We start from the raw sequence: 15,832 nt of genomic DNA, 5'->3' as shown, positions 1-15,832 counted from the left end.
ATTAGGGATTGTTATTTATTACAGAAAGAGAGAAACATAATGAAACTTCAGAAATTCCGTGTCGCTATCAATGTTTTATTTGATCAATCACGCGCATATTTTTGGTTGGCTGTCGACCACATATATAATATTGGTATAATCATGTCATCTTATTAAGAGTGCTCAAAAAATATTTTTTTTCCAAGGATATTCAAGAAGTGATGCTTGCATTACCAAATATTGTTAACGGTAGACGTAAAAATATTTTACATGAATATTAACCTTAATACTCATTTATTATTTTTTAGTTATATTTAAACGTTTGTAATTATTAAACCTTTTACTGGCTGAATTATTTCATTACTGTATAACAGTCTTAATTATTTTCTAGAGTCTAGTATTTGGCGTAAGCTAGAGGTACAGAAATTTCGTGCAGTTATGAAGTTGCAAGTTAGAATGCGAACTTTCACACTCTCGCACTGTGTTCATGATTGGACCGCAGTTACTTGTACAATTTGTGCACGCTCCTCTACGACCGTAAGCCAACGATGCCCCGCTAGGAGAGAAGTATGCGAATTAGGTACATTATATAAAAGGATAAAAATATTCTCGCTCAGAAATCAACCAATGGGAAAGCAATACATGCGGTGAGCTCGCATATGAATTTGAATTCCGCCCTGAGGCCAGACGAATCCACAAAATGCCCGGGTGTCTGATGGGTGTGTCTGGAAGTTGGCAGCGCCGCCAGGGTTGGCAGCATTGTTTTCGCCTGCAGTGGCGTCACGTCACCCGAAACCCCCCCCCCCCTCCCCGTCTCTTTCGTGTCTCCGGTGTCGGAAACAACGCGTTGCTTGTCGGCGTGACGTCACCTGTCGGGCGCAGCGACAGTTGGCGGCGCTGCGCTGGGAACAGCGCGGCTGCTATCGTGGGCGATGTTTCCTGAGTTGGCGGCGCTGCCCCGGCTGCGATAAGTGCCTGGCGTTAGCACCTGCGCTTTCACCCGTGCCCTGCATCGTGCAACGTGCGTCTGTTGGGTTGGCGTTCTGTGAAACCAGGAACGAGACACCCCAGGGTTGCCAGACGTACGACTATAGTCGTACATGTACGACTATTTCGTAGTTCGGTACGACGTACGTCTGAACATAGGGTCGTACACCTATTTGTACGACTATTTTGAAATTTTGGTGGTTAAGATGTTATGGTTAAATATTTTGGTCTCATAAACACAATATATGCAGTTCTAAAGAAGCCAAAATCGAAAATTGTAATGAAATCGATCTGAATGTTAATCCAATTCAAGAAACAATCGATAGCTTCATTATAATAGTTGAGAGGAATGACAACAGAATGCACATAAATCAATATCATATTGGATACATTATTAAAATATGTGTGATATTCTGTAAGTACCTATCATCTTTGGAACAGTACGAACAATTTAAGAATTTAACAGTTGTTTACATTGTTTGGTAAATATGAGTGACGCAGAAGATGGGCTAAGTTCGCCACCAAAAAAGGTGTGTATTCAGCAAAGTGCAGGTAAACACAGGGCTCAAAAATTTAGAAAAGAGTGGTTGTCTGAAACAGAATTTAAAGAGTGGCTGTTACCTGTACATGGAGACGAATACAAGGCTAAGTGTAAATTTTGTGGGATAACACTTGTTACCGAAATAAGTAACTTAAAGCGGCATGCAACCGGTGGGAAACATACAGCACTTAGAATGTCTGCTACTGTTAGACAAACATCGATTTCTAGATTTATTGCAGCACCTAAAGTTGATTTAGACAAAGAAGTTGCATCTGCTGAAATAAAACTTTCGGCATTCATTGCGGAGCACAATGTTGCTTTTTCTGTTGCAGACCATCTCACAGCTGTCATAAAAGATATCTTTTATGACCATAAAATTGCACAGAAATTGACTCTTAAACGAACAAAAACATGCAGTATTGTAAATAATGTAATAGCTGCCGATCATAAGGAGAAGTTGGCGAATAAATTAAAGAACACCAAATTCAGCATCCTTACAGATGAATCAACAGACATAGGGACAATAAAAATGTCGTGCATAGTGGTAAGGTACCATGATTTCCAGTCTGGAAGGATAGAGAGCAAATTCTGGGAACTAAGAGAAATTTTTGACTCTTCAAATAAAGTTGTGTGCGCCAGTGCAGAAAACCTGTTTCGTGGCTTGGTTGCTTCAATCACAGAGTTTGGAATTCCGTTGGAAAATGTGATCGGATTTGGAGCAGATGGATGTAATGTGATGATGGGTGAACATAATTCAGTATCATCTCGTCTCAAAGAAGCTTGTCCTGGGATCGTGGTGGTTAAGTGCATTTGTCATTCGGCACATCTGTGTGCTAGTGAAGCATGTAAAGTGCTTCCTCGGTCTTGTGAAGATATGGCTCGTGAAATATACAATTTCTTGAAGAGCAGTGCTAAACGACAGAGTGAGCTGAAAGAGTTTCAAAAATTTCTTGACATGGAACCTTTGAAAATGCTTCATCCCTCGCAGACCAGGTGGTTGTCTTTGGTGGCAGTTGTTCAACGCATTTTGGAGCAGTGGGATGCTTTGAAATTGTATTTTACAGACTGTTGGTTGTCACAGAGACTCTTAAGTGCAGAAAACATCTTCAATGCACTTCACGATCCTTTTTTGAAACTGTATTTCATGTTCCTTTCATGGGTTCTTCCGAAATTCACAAAATTCAACGAATTTTTCCAGACGAAGAATGTTGTTATTACAGAACTACATACCCAATTAAGAGATCTCTATACTGACATTCTCCTTAGTTTCATGAAAAGGGACTATGTCATGAAAACACCACTCGAGGAAGTCGATCCTGCCCTGGAGAAGTATCATCTTCCAGACACTGAGATGTATTTAGGAGTTAAAGTCCTGCAGCACATTGATAAACCAGAAATCACTTCCAAGCCCGATATTCGCTGTCATTTCTTTCACAGGTGTAGAACTTTCCTCACGGTGAGTTGAATCACTTGCAAGCCTCATTGTTATTTAATTTTAATTTTTGTAACTGAAATAATGATAAATGTTTGTCATACTTTTTCAGGTTGCTGCGCAAGAAATAAGAAAAAGATATAATATGAATGATCCGGTTCTGTCGAAACTTAGCTACCTGCAACCTAAAGCAGCTCTTTCACCAGTATTCAGGGTTAACTGCCCTTCCCTTCTTCCACTAGTAAAAGTAGTCCCAAGAATTGTTTCTTGTGATGATGATGCAATTTTACAGCGTCTTGATGATCAGTGGAGGGAGCTTCCATTTTCAAGGGCAAGGCTTCCAGAAGATATTGATGATGTAAACAGTCCTGACATTTTCTGGAATATGCTTCTGAAACCAAGCTGTGACACACAAGAAGCTCATTTCAAAGAATTGGCTACATTTGCACTTCATGTGCTTAGTCTCCCGCACTCTAATGCAGACTGTGAAAGAGTCTTCAGTCAGGTATGAAAATATATGCATCATAAATAACTATTTTGTTACCTACTGTTCTTATTTTAAAATTTGAGTTTTTGTTAACTGCAATATTGTTAGAAAAATATAGCATGTGTATTTACTTTACAGGTAAATCTAGTGAAAACCAAAGTACGAAATCGCCTCCTTCCAAAAACAGTGAACGGAGCTTTGCTTGCTTCCGAGTGTGTGAAGGAAAGTGGTACCTGTGCATTGTTTCGCCCTACAGCTGAAATGTTATCGCGCATGACATCAGCAAACTTGTATGCATCCAGTGCACCAGAAAACGATATTGTGGATATTCTCTTCGAAAAGGATGACTGAGTTGTTAAGAAAATTGTTTTTTTTTTTTTTTTTTTTAACTTAACATGTGTTAATTTTGGTGTAGTTTTTTTCCTTAGTGTAATTGTTTCCATGTAATTTTTTTCCTTCACGATTGTGTCATGCCAATAAAATACTACCAAAATGAATAGCAAAAAAATCGCCGGATAAAATAAAAGTTGGTACTCATTAACGTTTTATTTTAAAAATTATAGTATGTACGACTATTTGCTCCAATGTACGACTATTTCTAGTCTTCGGTACGACTTTTGGAATGTTGCAATCTGGCAACACTGAGACACCCCCATCAAACACAAATTATCCTGTTTGAACGCACCTGTTGCTTGCCAGCCCCGTGAGCTCTCGCTTTTCCGGGTTGGCTTATAGACGAAACGCATTTCGTATTTAGTAGACATTTCATGAACGAACCAGACAAACTTAAGGTTTTTAAACTATAACAAACTGTTCTCAAAAGTAGTTTCAGTGGTACCTGTTCCCCAACTGTCGTTTGAAAAGCAACACTCTGTGTTTGTACACCAACACTGTCGGACACATGAAATAGTTTACAAACACTATTGACGGGACAACAGTGGCAGGACGATAATGTAAATTGTTGGTACAACTTCTGAGAACTGTTAAATTTGAAACAAGTTACAGTTATCCGTACTAATATTATAAATGCGAATGTGTGTTTGTTTGTGTGTTTGTCCTTTCACGGATCGACATGATTTTTTGCATATAGATAGTTTATGGGCCGGAGAGTGACATAGACTGCACATAATATTTAAATTCCATTCCTAATAGGTTGAAAAAGAAGAAATTCATTTATATTATAGAAAATCATACGAGGTAGGCCATAGACCCAGTTAATTTGTGTCATTTCTGTATGTCCTCCACACGGATAATATGGTAAGGTCTGGTAACTTTCTATCCTTCTTGGCGAAACCCATCCGCTTAGTGAAGCTTGCGGCTGACAGTGAACTAAAGGCGCTAGTAACAATTTCGTTTAGAACTTCGCCAGTAGATGGGGTTGACTTGAATTTGTAACGCGCTGTCGTTTGTTGTGTCCGTCACGTCTTGCCTAGGGGTTACCTTCCTTCCTGCAAAATTAAGCTGAAGATTGTCGTCACGGCTTTGCTGATGCGTAGCCTTGATGCACCGAGATCGTGCAATCAACGGGACTTTAAAATTTCCCATTTTTCAAGTGGTTGTCCCACAGACTTGAAACTCGGTAGTGATGTTCCTTATATTATGACGTGTTTAGCCCGGGTAACGCCGGGCGCTTCAGCTAGTAAGACTATAATTTCAAGCTGCTGTTGTATTTTTGCGGGAAAATTTGTATGCTGTCTAGATTTCGACACACTGAATTTATGACTGTAACGCGTTTTTGTTTACTGGCATTGGATAGGCGAGAAAAGCTATTTCTGCTGCACTCCACTGGGCTTTTGTGCGTGTGTGTGTGTTAGAGAGTTTGATGTACTGTTGAACGTCATATACGCTCCGAAAATAACTCCCGTTGAAAGTGTTTCATCAGACCATAGGAGCAAGCATGAGATACGGTTTATTTGAAATCCAGTTTGGAAGCATTTTCGCGAAATAGAACTCTCTCAACCACGTAATTAATATTTGTGTGTTTGAAGGTAGTAATTGTTGGTTATGTTAAAAGTGTATATATAGCCTACATTATTATTCGCAATTAACTGTGTTACTTGGTTTATACATATATTTTTTACAATTATTTTGAAAAATTGTTGTGTGGATGACTTTATTCCGTGGCTTGGATTAAATCGCTCTCAATTTAGAAGTTAACAAGTAATTAGCAAAATTTTCGTCCTATATAATAATGATTGCGAATTTTGAGATATAAATTGACAATATATTAATATTATATAATATTATCATTAATATATTAATATTAACAATAATGTGAGATATTAATATTAATAATATTTTGATTTATTTGTAAAGTACTGGTGAACTACCGCACTTGTGTGTTGTGACAATTACAAAAGAAGTGAACGATAATTGCATCCGAATTGAAGCATACTAGATCAACAATTACGAACCGACTGCTTCGACATAATACAGTTCATAGTTTATGTGTGTAGGTGTGTGTGTGTGTTTGGAGGGGCAAGGACGTTTATGAAACGACAACCAAGTCTTTAAATGGCTCTATCATGCGTCTATAGAGATAAAGCTTATAGGTTGTATAACATACCGTAATGGCATACACGGTTCGGTTAAGGGTGGTTTTATCGGCGATTGGTCGAACGCGTCTGATCCACGTGATAGCTTGCTCGGAGATAACGCCCATAAACCACTTGCCCCATGAAACACACATACGCCTGCGGATGGTACAGCGAAGAGGATGTTTTCTATTCCTACAGCTTCTTCCTTCTCTTGACTACTGCGTTCAAATAATTTAATACAATTTCTTGGACACACGCCATTGCAGTAGAGTATGTACAAGAAATGGTATTAAATCAAAATAATTAATTTCTTGAATCATTCAGTACGATCAAATAGCTCATCTTACTTAAATACTGGAACATCACATAATTACTTCACAGTTATTTTAAAACATCCAAAGATTAATTATACTTAATATCTCACATTTTCGCCTATATAATGGTGTCTCAAAATTCACAAACATGATATATATATATATCACGAAAATTTTGCTAAGTACTCATTAAATTCTAAATTGAGAGCGATTAAATCCAAGCCACGGAATTATACGATCACCTCCAAAAATATTTTGCAAAATAATTGTAAATATAATATGTATAAACCAATAATCACAGTTAACTGCTAATTATAATGTAGGCTATATACTTTTACACATTTCCCTACTCAAATTACAATTTTGGTTTTGGATGATTTCACGAAGAATCCTGAAGTCATGTGTACCAAATAAGCTTACATCATTTTTGTAATATGAATAAACTGTTATATTGGGAAAGTAATAATAATTTTAAGGATGCAGCTATATAAATATAGGGATAGTTCCTTTTTCTCCACAAATAGGCTCATTCTTAGCAACTTGTGTAAAAACTGAAAGACTTTTGCATTCCTTACAGTATTTTTATGTAAATTTTAACGTGCTCGGAAATATTAAAAATATGATCCAGGCTTGCGTGATTTACTTTCGATTCTTAGGAACAAAAAAAAGCGCCTTGGATGTGATCTTTCAAGACTTTTCACGTGTTCTGAACTTTCACCCGGTGATTACAGGTCACGCTCACCAAAGTCACGAAAATACCCCCAAAAAATAGTAATGGTGCGGAAGTCACGAAACTATAATTTACAGCAACCGTTTGACGCTGTACGTGGAATATAAATATTTGCTAACTGTCCACTTTATCATGTAGAAATTACCTCTGAAAAGGTTTTAGGTTTTTAACTTAAAAATCGGTAATGTTCTGACGAATAGTAGGTGTTAAATTTTGATGAGGTAAGTAAGTAAAAATTTTTACTTATATGTCGTGCTAAGTCCAGAAATAGTTTCACCAATTATTTGTAGACACAACGATTATATTGCAAAACCTTACAACGTAGTAAAAATCGAATTTCCAACTGAACATTCTACAGGTACCCGCGCTGTTTAAATCTGCTTAGGTTACCTAAGTGACGGCTGTTTACTTAAAGTGCTTACTAAAATGTTTTATCTCTAAATGTATTTATCAGGAATTAGAAGCGACTAAACCGTTGTTTCCAATATACCGACTCTTGGTAGCACAGCAAAGACTTGCAGTACATATGAGCCGTGTTTTCTACGCCCAAAAATGATACAGTCGTACGTTGGAATTCCCATAGTTGCACAATGTACGACGGAAAGACTGCCCGCTACTAAAGAGCATTGCCATTGCACTGTATTAACTCTTTCTTTGCCGGAACAATTTATTACAACAGCAAAAAAATACTTTTTTTTTTCCAATTTTAACCACTGCAAAGATGTTTAAAATATATATTATCAGTAAAACAAGATTGCGTTGTTATTAAACGAGTGCAACCATCAATTTGAAGAGTGTTTTGTTTTACAATCTAAAGTATTGCAATCACAAATATATTTCTTGTAGTATTAACAAACTGTTTCTGGGTGAAGGTTTTTTCCCTATGTATTTATATTGTCTTTCTTACCACAGCGACACCTCGTTTCAATTGGTTTACTATATAAGTATTGTTAGCAACAGCCATATGTTTGTTTGGTAAGCCTATTATATTTGATTGAATATTAGGTTAATTTAATAAAAAAAATCAAGTTGTAAACAAAATATTTACGCTCCAACGAGCGTCGTACTTACCCAACCTTCTTTCTTTCTTTTTTCCCCCCCGCTATTTTATTTGATGTTTCATTCAAGCCGATTTTTTTAAGCCATAGAAAATATAGTCGATTATTCAATAATATGACTTTATTTTGTTTTTATTGTCCATATTAATGCGCGCAGTTATACTGGAAAGCAATTCAAGTCACAAATGGTTAATACACAGTGATATTGAATTATTTACTTTTAAAATTAATAAGGGAGATTAGAGACATTATTTTAAAACAATTAATGAGTTTCCAAAGCAAAAACTGACTTCAAGAAACCTGATAATTTTCAATCGCGATTTTCTCAAAACTACGATTTTGGACTTAACCCCTTTTACGCAACAAACACAGAAATAACCTATTCGAGGTACTGGGACAACACAATGCATAAATGCCCGGGGTTAAGAATACGAACCCGGTATAACTACGAACACTATTTTGTAGTTGTACAGTTGTTTTCATGCAAATGTAACAATTTTACAAATCTCTGTAATTTTACATGAATATTTCTGTTCCATTTACAAAAAATAAACCGCAGTGTGGGCAGATCTCGGACCGCGCGCGACTAGCGACAGGCATTGCGCATGGGAAGCAGCAAGGCGCGATGGAGGCTCGTTGGCAGATGTGCGCCCCTCTTGGTTGCAGTCGTCCAATCTGATGGTAATATATTTTTTTTCATGAAAAAAAAGAAGAAGGGGTTGAAAAAGGGTGGGCATGAGGGTTGTCCGATGGAGAGACACGCAAACTCGAACATGCTGACACGCTCACACGTGAGTATAGACAGAATGTATAGACAGAATGAAAAGTGTGTGCTTGAAGTCCGCGCGCGACAGAAAGTGAAACTTCTTGCTTATTACATCATTAGATATAAGAAAAATAATTCTCTTCGGCTAAGGTCGCAAGTAAAAAAAATTAATATCCAAGTGTGCAGGCGCAAAATTCTGCCAGTGCGCAAGTATGCGAGTATGCAAATATGCAAGCATGTGAGTATGCAAGTGTGCACATTCAAGTACATATGCAAGTGAGCAAGTTTAAAAGCATGCAAGTGTTGAAAGTATGCTGCGTCATTTCTACCTCTCCCCTGCCGTCTCCACCTACATCTACCGTTCCCCCACCACTTACCTAGCTATTCCCCTCATGCGATCGGAATTTTCGTAACCCTCGAAAATTGTAGCCCCCTCAGCAAAGACGTTTCTCTTAAAAAAATTATGATAAATTTGCGGATAAAATTCGTAGTGGGCAAGAATTCAGGCACTTTTAACTTTTTTTGCTGCATGTCAAATCGGGACACAGTTTATCAGAAAGACTCTGAGCAAATGTAATCAAAAGAAGTATAGCATGACAAACATCCAAGTGAACAGGGCTCGCAAGTGAGTGAGCAGAGGACGTTTTCCCAAGTATGTAAATATTGTGGCGTATATCCTAGAGGTAACTGAACAAGCGAATTTTCCCAGTTCCTACTACGTATGAGAGATATCCATCCTCAACCAGTGGTGTACGCAAGAGGGGGTGTGTGTGTGGGGGGGGGGGGGGAATATGGGGAATATCTCCCCTTCCCACTTCCGAAATTTTAAGAAATCTTAAGGAATCTATAACCCCCACCAACAAAAAAGGAAACAATTCGAAAGCAAACAGCAGGCAAATGTAATGAAATTCGGTGTCCGCTTCTCTCAACAGAATATTGTTTTGTTATCATGGGAAAGAGTTGCAAGGTCGAAGCGGAAGATAACACAAGTTCCAAACTCGTATGAGCTTCATATTCTGGGACTAGAATCATTCGCGGATTCTATCGCTTCTACAGAATGGATACTGAAGTCTTCTATGTGCACAGGTAAATGTGACTTGCTCGCTGGCTTCTGATTTGAGAGATATTTTAATCTGAGGAGGGGTTGTTCGTGATTCGATACTTAACTGGTGCAGAGTTACTCATTGGCTATCAGTCCTCCGCTTGAACTGTTGGTCAATCGCAAGGGCCGGCTATCGCGAAATGAAATCCCGAAGAATTTTTCCGTTCTCTTGTTATGTGTTACTGATTCATCCAGTTTGCGGTAGTACTATTTTTTTTATACGTGTATTGCATCTGGCGCTGAATTTTAACTTTTTTTTTTTTGTAAATGGAACAGGAATATTCAATTAAAATTACAAATCTTATAAATTTGTACATATTCATGGAAACAACTGTATCACAACAACATAGTGTTCGCATAAATACGGGGTTCGGATTCTTACCCAGGCATTTATGTTTTGTGTTGTCCAACTGCCGTAATAGTAAAAGTTATTTTTAAACCGTTCCCCGAATACATTTCCAGTATTAACTGCGCACATAATAAGCATGACACGACAAAATAAAGTCGAATTGTGGAATAGTCTATTATCTTTTCCATGGTTTCAAAAAATGTACTTCAATAAAACTTCGATTAAAATATGAAATTTAACACCAATATTCGTAAAAAAAATTCTCGAAAAACTTATTTTACGTATGCGAAAATAACCATAATCATGTGTTGTATAAAGTTAAAATATATATTTTTTGTAGTACTACAAACTATTTCTTGGCGACTGGTTTCCAAACGAATCTTCTGCAAAGGTGCACTAGTGTTGGTTATATCGAAGATAAGAAACAAAGCAACTAAAAGCTTCGTTGCCTCGCATGTTAATGCATGAATATCATTTTGCTGGAGAATTATTTTGACCTGCTGTAAAGAGACTCCTTAATTTGCAGAATTCAGAGGCCAAACAAAAAGCAGTCTCGTTGCATATACTTCCAGGAAATGCAGTGGACCCTTCGCTTGTCTCCGCTCTCACAGGGCTGCAGTACTGTATGCTTCATGCAAACAACGAGGTTCATAGAGAATTTTGCATGATGCACGGGTTGCATTATGCAGTGGGTTACACTGGAGCCATGACCAGAAGTGCATCGCTTCGTTGCTGTGATTACAAACGGAATACTTAAGTTGGATACCAGATAGTCGCCCTTACGAACACGTCTTCTTCCGAGCGACTAACAACTGTACCGTGGCATTTGTCTGGTGTATTTTTAGGATAGTAATTCGATTATTATGCCTTCCAGAAAATTCGCGTTATTTTTCTGGTACCAGCCTAAATTCCAAACAGGTTATTGTTTCTTATTGCGTATCCAGTTGTATTTTGACATAAAGTATTAAAATAACGAAAGTAATTGTATGCGTTCGTGATGAAAAGCTGTATAATTAATTACCCAAATGTATTTGATTTTGAAAATACGAGGTATAAAACTTCGAGGGACATTGTTTAAGGGGAGCAATTGTTATGTGTAACATATTCAATTGTATTTTAACGTAAAATATAAAAATAATGTGAGCAGTTAAATGTAATTTTGATGCGTAACTGTATTGTAATAAAATATATTGATTTTGAAAATATGAGTTATAAAACTTTGATAAATACGGGATACGCAATAAGGAACAATTACCTCTACACACACACATTCCTAAATAAGTCGAGTTATATTGTACATTGGCTGCTGTCACATATTACGTTCCGTACGTCAGCATGTGATTGGTCATTATGTATGTAAAATACAAATAATAAAGAGTTTCACAGTTCATACATATGGTTGTACAATTCTTCCTTATGCTCTTATACAAGAAAACAATTTTCTACCTTTTTTTTTCTGGGAGTAATAAACACGTTAAAATTTGCGATGTCACACTCTAACGTAAGTCGCTTATTGTCCGTCGGTTCACAGCAGTCGCGGCGAAGTCCGTACCCGTCGTCATTGCTACAACCTTGGCGATGACGTCACCTCTCTGAGACAGCGGATGTCGTAACTGATTCTGCCCTGCATTGCGGGAAGACTCCTCGCAAAGGCCAAGGTCGCACTTAAACAACGGCTCCGCCCGCCTTTTCCGTTTAACGTCAAGTGACGAGATTGGATGTTTCAAAAAGTTAAACATTTCCTGCTGCACGCAAGTCACTTCTTTTTCTGAAACGTCCGTCTGTTTTCAAAAACACTCCTTTTAAAGGTTAATATGTATATATATGAACGGTATGTAGTGCTACAGTTATTTTCTGGATTAATTTCACTCCAGGCTAGACTCAACTCGCCTATACTTAATCAAGCATTTATTGGTCGACAGTAATGTCACATCGTTTGACAAGTTACATGTCATTAGGTAACCACGTCTTATCCTTCTTGACTATAACTGGCTCAAGGTCGTGAAGGGCGTGTCAAGAGCACTCTAGTCCAACCATCAACGTGAATATGCTTCGAGTCTACTTTAATATCCTATGAATCTGAGAAATAATCGTGGCCTTATCCATAGTGAAGCACTTGCTAGTATCCACATTGCGCTTAGGTAGAGCGTGGAAAAATTCGCATGTTCATTTCGCGATGTGCTGAAATTCAAACACATATAGTCTCGTACTGGTTCTGCTATTGGCTGGCTCACAGTTTATCGGGAGGACTCTGGGCCAATGTGAAAACCTTAACCAAAAAAAGCATCGAATCACAGGCTACCCAGTCACAAGTCAGCAGCAAATGAATGAACAGGTGGCGTTTGCCCGGATGTTCAGAGGATCGTGGAGGCTATTCTAGAGGTCATTGAAACCGCGAATTTTTCTGGTCTCTAGCGGTTAATGTTTCGAAGGGCGTCTTCTCGGCATGCCGTTCACATCAGGCGTCACCTGGCATTGTCATCAGTAGCACGGGGACCCCTTATCGCCGCGGTAGCTGGTGTCCCATTGTTCGAACCCGAGGGAGCGGCTGTATGAGGCTTGTGGACGAGACAGGCCTGTTTGATGTCAAGAACTAGCTGCCGCGCGGGTATGAACCAAAACCGACCAGATAAGCCTCAGTGGTGCAGCTGTTACAACTTGCGTCCACGAACGAAAAATGTCACCCGTACGCTCTACTCGTTAAGTTGATGTTTGGACACCGATTATTTAATTTTTTTTATTTTTTATGCTGGTGTCGCAAAATGCGTTCCCGTCACCGGGGCTAAAACTCCCGCGTGGTTGTTTGGCTGGGTATTCTTTCGACCTCTTTCTTAGAGTGCAAAATGCAGGTCTCTCAAGATGTTCGAAGAAAAGTGACCAAAACCGAACATGTAAACATTTTATGTGGAAGAAATCACCGAGAAATTCGCGCGTTCATTTCGCGATAGGCCAAAAATTAAAATACTTGTAGTTATGCGCTGATTCTGCTATTTGCTTACAGTTTATCTAGAAGATTCAGGACCAATATCAACTAAAGAAGCATAGAATCGTTGGCTATCCAGTGGAGATGTCTCACAAGTCCGCAGGCAATGAACGGGTGGCGTTTTTCCGGGTAAGCAAATGATTGTGAAAGGCATCGTAGAGGTCATGTAACCGACGGTTTTTTACACTTCCTGCACATAGTGTGCAGCCGACCTAAGACGGTGCTCATATGCCGTTCAGGGGCCCGTCTAGCCGGGGTGTATCTGTGTTAGTGAGACGGGATGTTAAGCGCGAAGCTCGCTGGTTATTCTGTCGCGGTATCGCCTCTAAGAGCAAGGCTGTGAACTGGCGCGTAGTCTTCTCGTCGTTCATAGGACAACTGTAAAATTTTAGCGGTGAACGTAACATAGTACGGCATAGAAATAAAAATAAATTTGCAATACATGGTCCTTAAGTGCGTTCAAGAATCTGTACCGGTTGTTTTACGCCTAAAAATTTTCTCTGAAAACACGCTTATTAGACATTTTAACTCTTCAAAAAATACAGTTTAAAAACTTAATCCGAAATCAGAAGTACTTTCCGGCTTCGGTGAACTCTTACATGCTTTTCGTAAGCAGACCTCACTCGGATATCTTGAGTAGTTTTGAAATCGCGTTGTTCTTCCTGAAGCTCTGCGCACCGTGTGTGTGCCTGGGCAGACGGTGCCCATAATAGTGCGCGTCGTGTGATTGTCTTAAAATTCGACGGTTCTCGAAAGTAGTTCCAGTGGCACCCGTTTCCGCACTTTCACTTGCAAAGCTTCACACGGTGAATGCTTACGAAACACACGCAACCACACGAGGTTGTTTGCAGGTCTCTAGAGACGTGCGACATTCGCGGTATTTTCTTTGGAGACAGGCTCTCAAATATCTGTAGGATTCGCAAGAGTTGCGGAAAAATAGGGGGGGGGGGGGCTGCAGCCCGAGGTTTTTGCGCGTGGGGTTAACCAACATGTCTTCTCTGAATACGGTGCTTGCATGTTGTATATCTATTGTAGAGACCTGCAAAATTCGCGGATTTATTAGTGATATGCTACAATTCAAATAATTATACCTTAGCGCTGCTTCTGCAATTGGCTCACTGTTAATCTGGAGTAATGAAGGCCAATTAGAGACCCTCGCTCAAAGAAGTGTCGAATCACAGACACTCGGTCGAGACGACTCACAAGTCAGCAGCCAATGAACAGGTGGCATTTGCCCGAGTGTGTAGAGTGTAGTAGAGTCTATCCTGGAGGTCATTGAATCCGCGAATTTTGCAGGTCTCTACGCTATTGACCGTAATTTGACCTATATGCATACAATGAGCACAAAATATTCAAAATATGCAGAACGTTTTCCATAAACTATAGCTTTAATATTATTATGTTTATCAACCCCTTTTCATAGTCACAATTTTGCAAGCGCAAGCGGATCAGTGAGCCCCCACAGTGAGGGGCTCCTTAATTCCGGAGCCGGGCCGCCGGCGCCCACCCGTTTTCCCCTCTGGGTTCCAAGTCAATGCTAGAATGAATACCGCTATTCAGTTGGGTGGCATTCTCGGCTCATTGGCAGTTGGATTTTCCCTGAAGGGCAAGACACCAATAACAACATTGCAAAGTAGTAAGTACAGCCCAATCATATGCCGACCGGACTGAACTTAAAAGTGCCAGCAGCTGATGGCTAGAGACCTGCAAAATTCGCGGATTCATTCGGTGATAGGCTTGAATTCAATCGCATATACCTCTTAGATAATTTTGCTATTGGCTTACTGTTCATCTGGACGAATCTCAACCAGTTATAAACCCTCAACCAAAGAAGGATCGAATCACAGACAAACCAGCTGAGACGACTTACAAGTCGGCAGCCAATGAACTTGCGTTATTTGCCCGAGTGTGCGGGGATATGTGCAGTCTATCCTGAAGGCCATAGAAACCGCGAATTTTGCAGGTCTCTACTTATGGCCTATTTTATTTCGACTTATTTAGGTACAGAGGCGTGGAGTTCATGCTAGCACAAGGAAATAACGCAACTTTGTAGATCTGTGCTAAACACTGGAACCAAGCTAACTTTTGCGAAACGATTTCGAGACCAACAGTTTGCTAAAATATATATATATATATAAAATAGATTGTATTTCGTGATTTGTTGAATTTCTTTTATACACGTGTCCACTGTCAGTCCACGAATCACAGCAATTCAATGCGGGAGCAAAAGCGTGCTGAGTTGCCTGGTCAAATGGCTTCTCTTTCAGACGGCCGCCAATCACAAGGAAGGAGCCGCTGGCGCGGGCATATCTCATTGCAATGAATAGGCGTACATATTTTTTTTTCTCACTAAAACTACCTCTCCCACAAATCACTGATTATCCCGTAGAGACCTGCAAAATTCACGGATTCATTGGCCTCTAGGATAGACTCCACAGTCCTTTAAATACTCCCGGAAATGACACCTGTTAATTGGCTACTGACGCGTGAGACGTCCCAACTAGGCTGTCCGTAATTCGGCACTTTCTTGGTTTGGTGTTTCCCAATTTCCATTGGCTCACAGTTCC

General features: G+C 39.3%; 2 protein-coding genes across 12 annotated transcripts in view; both read left to right on the top strand.

Annotated features, from left to right (window-relative positions):
- Window positions 1-15,832, top strand: part of LOC134528037 (ankyrin-3) — a 386,196-nt gene that overhangs the window by 130,993 nt on the left and 239,371 nt on the right. The gene's annotated exons all lie outside the window — the stretch shown is intronic.
- On the top strand, window positions 820-14,217 carry LOC134528039 (uncharacterized). 2 transcript variants are annotated; one of them, XM_063361236.1, is made up of 3 exons: window positions 820-2,963; window positions 3,052-3,444; window positions 3,565-14,217. In XM_063361236.1, exons 1-3 carry the CDS (start codon window positions 1,455-1,457, stop codon window positions 3,775-3,777), a joined length of 2,115 nt encoding a protein of 704 aa, XP_063217306.1. In that variant the 5' UTR covers window positions 820-1,454; the 3' UTR covers window positions 3,778-14,217. The 2 variants fall into 2 exon arrangements, with proteins under 2 accessions (XP_063217306.1, XP_063217307.1); XM_063361237.1 differs by having other exon boundaries at window positions 821-2,963; window positions 3,052-14,217.

Source organism: Bacillus rossius, chromosome 1 (assembly GCF_032445375.1).
Source record: "Bacillus rossius redtenbacheri isolate Brsri chromosome 1, Brsri_v3, whole genome shotgun sequence".
Taxonomy (NCBI): domain Eukaryota; kingdom Metazoa; phylum Arthropoda; class Insecta; order Phasmatodea; family Bacillidae; genus Bacillus; species Bacillus rossius.
The sequence above is the reverse complement of the archived record's forward strand: the minus strand, read 5'-3'. Positions and strand labels throughout refer to the sequence as shown.

Coding starts and splice junctions, on each gene's coding strand:
- LOC134528039 (XM_063361236.1), top strand. CDS start 1,455: ATGAGTGACGCAGAAGATGGGCTAAGTTCGCCACCAAAAAAGGTGTGT. Junction 2,964..3,051: donor GGTGTAGAACTTTCCTCACG/GTGAGTTGAATC, acceptor ATACTTTTTCAG/GTTGCTGCGCAAGAAATAAG. Junction 3,445..3,564: donor GTGAAAGAGTCTTCAGTCAG/GTATGAAAATAT, acceptor TTTACTTTACAG/GTAAATCTAGTGAAAACCAA.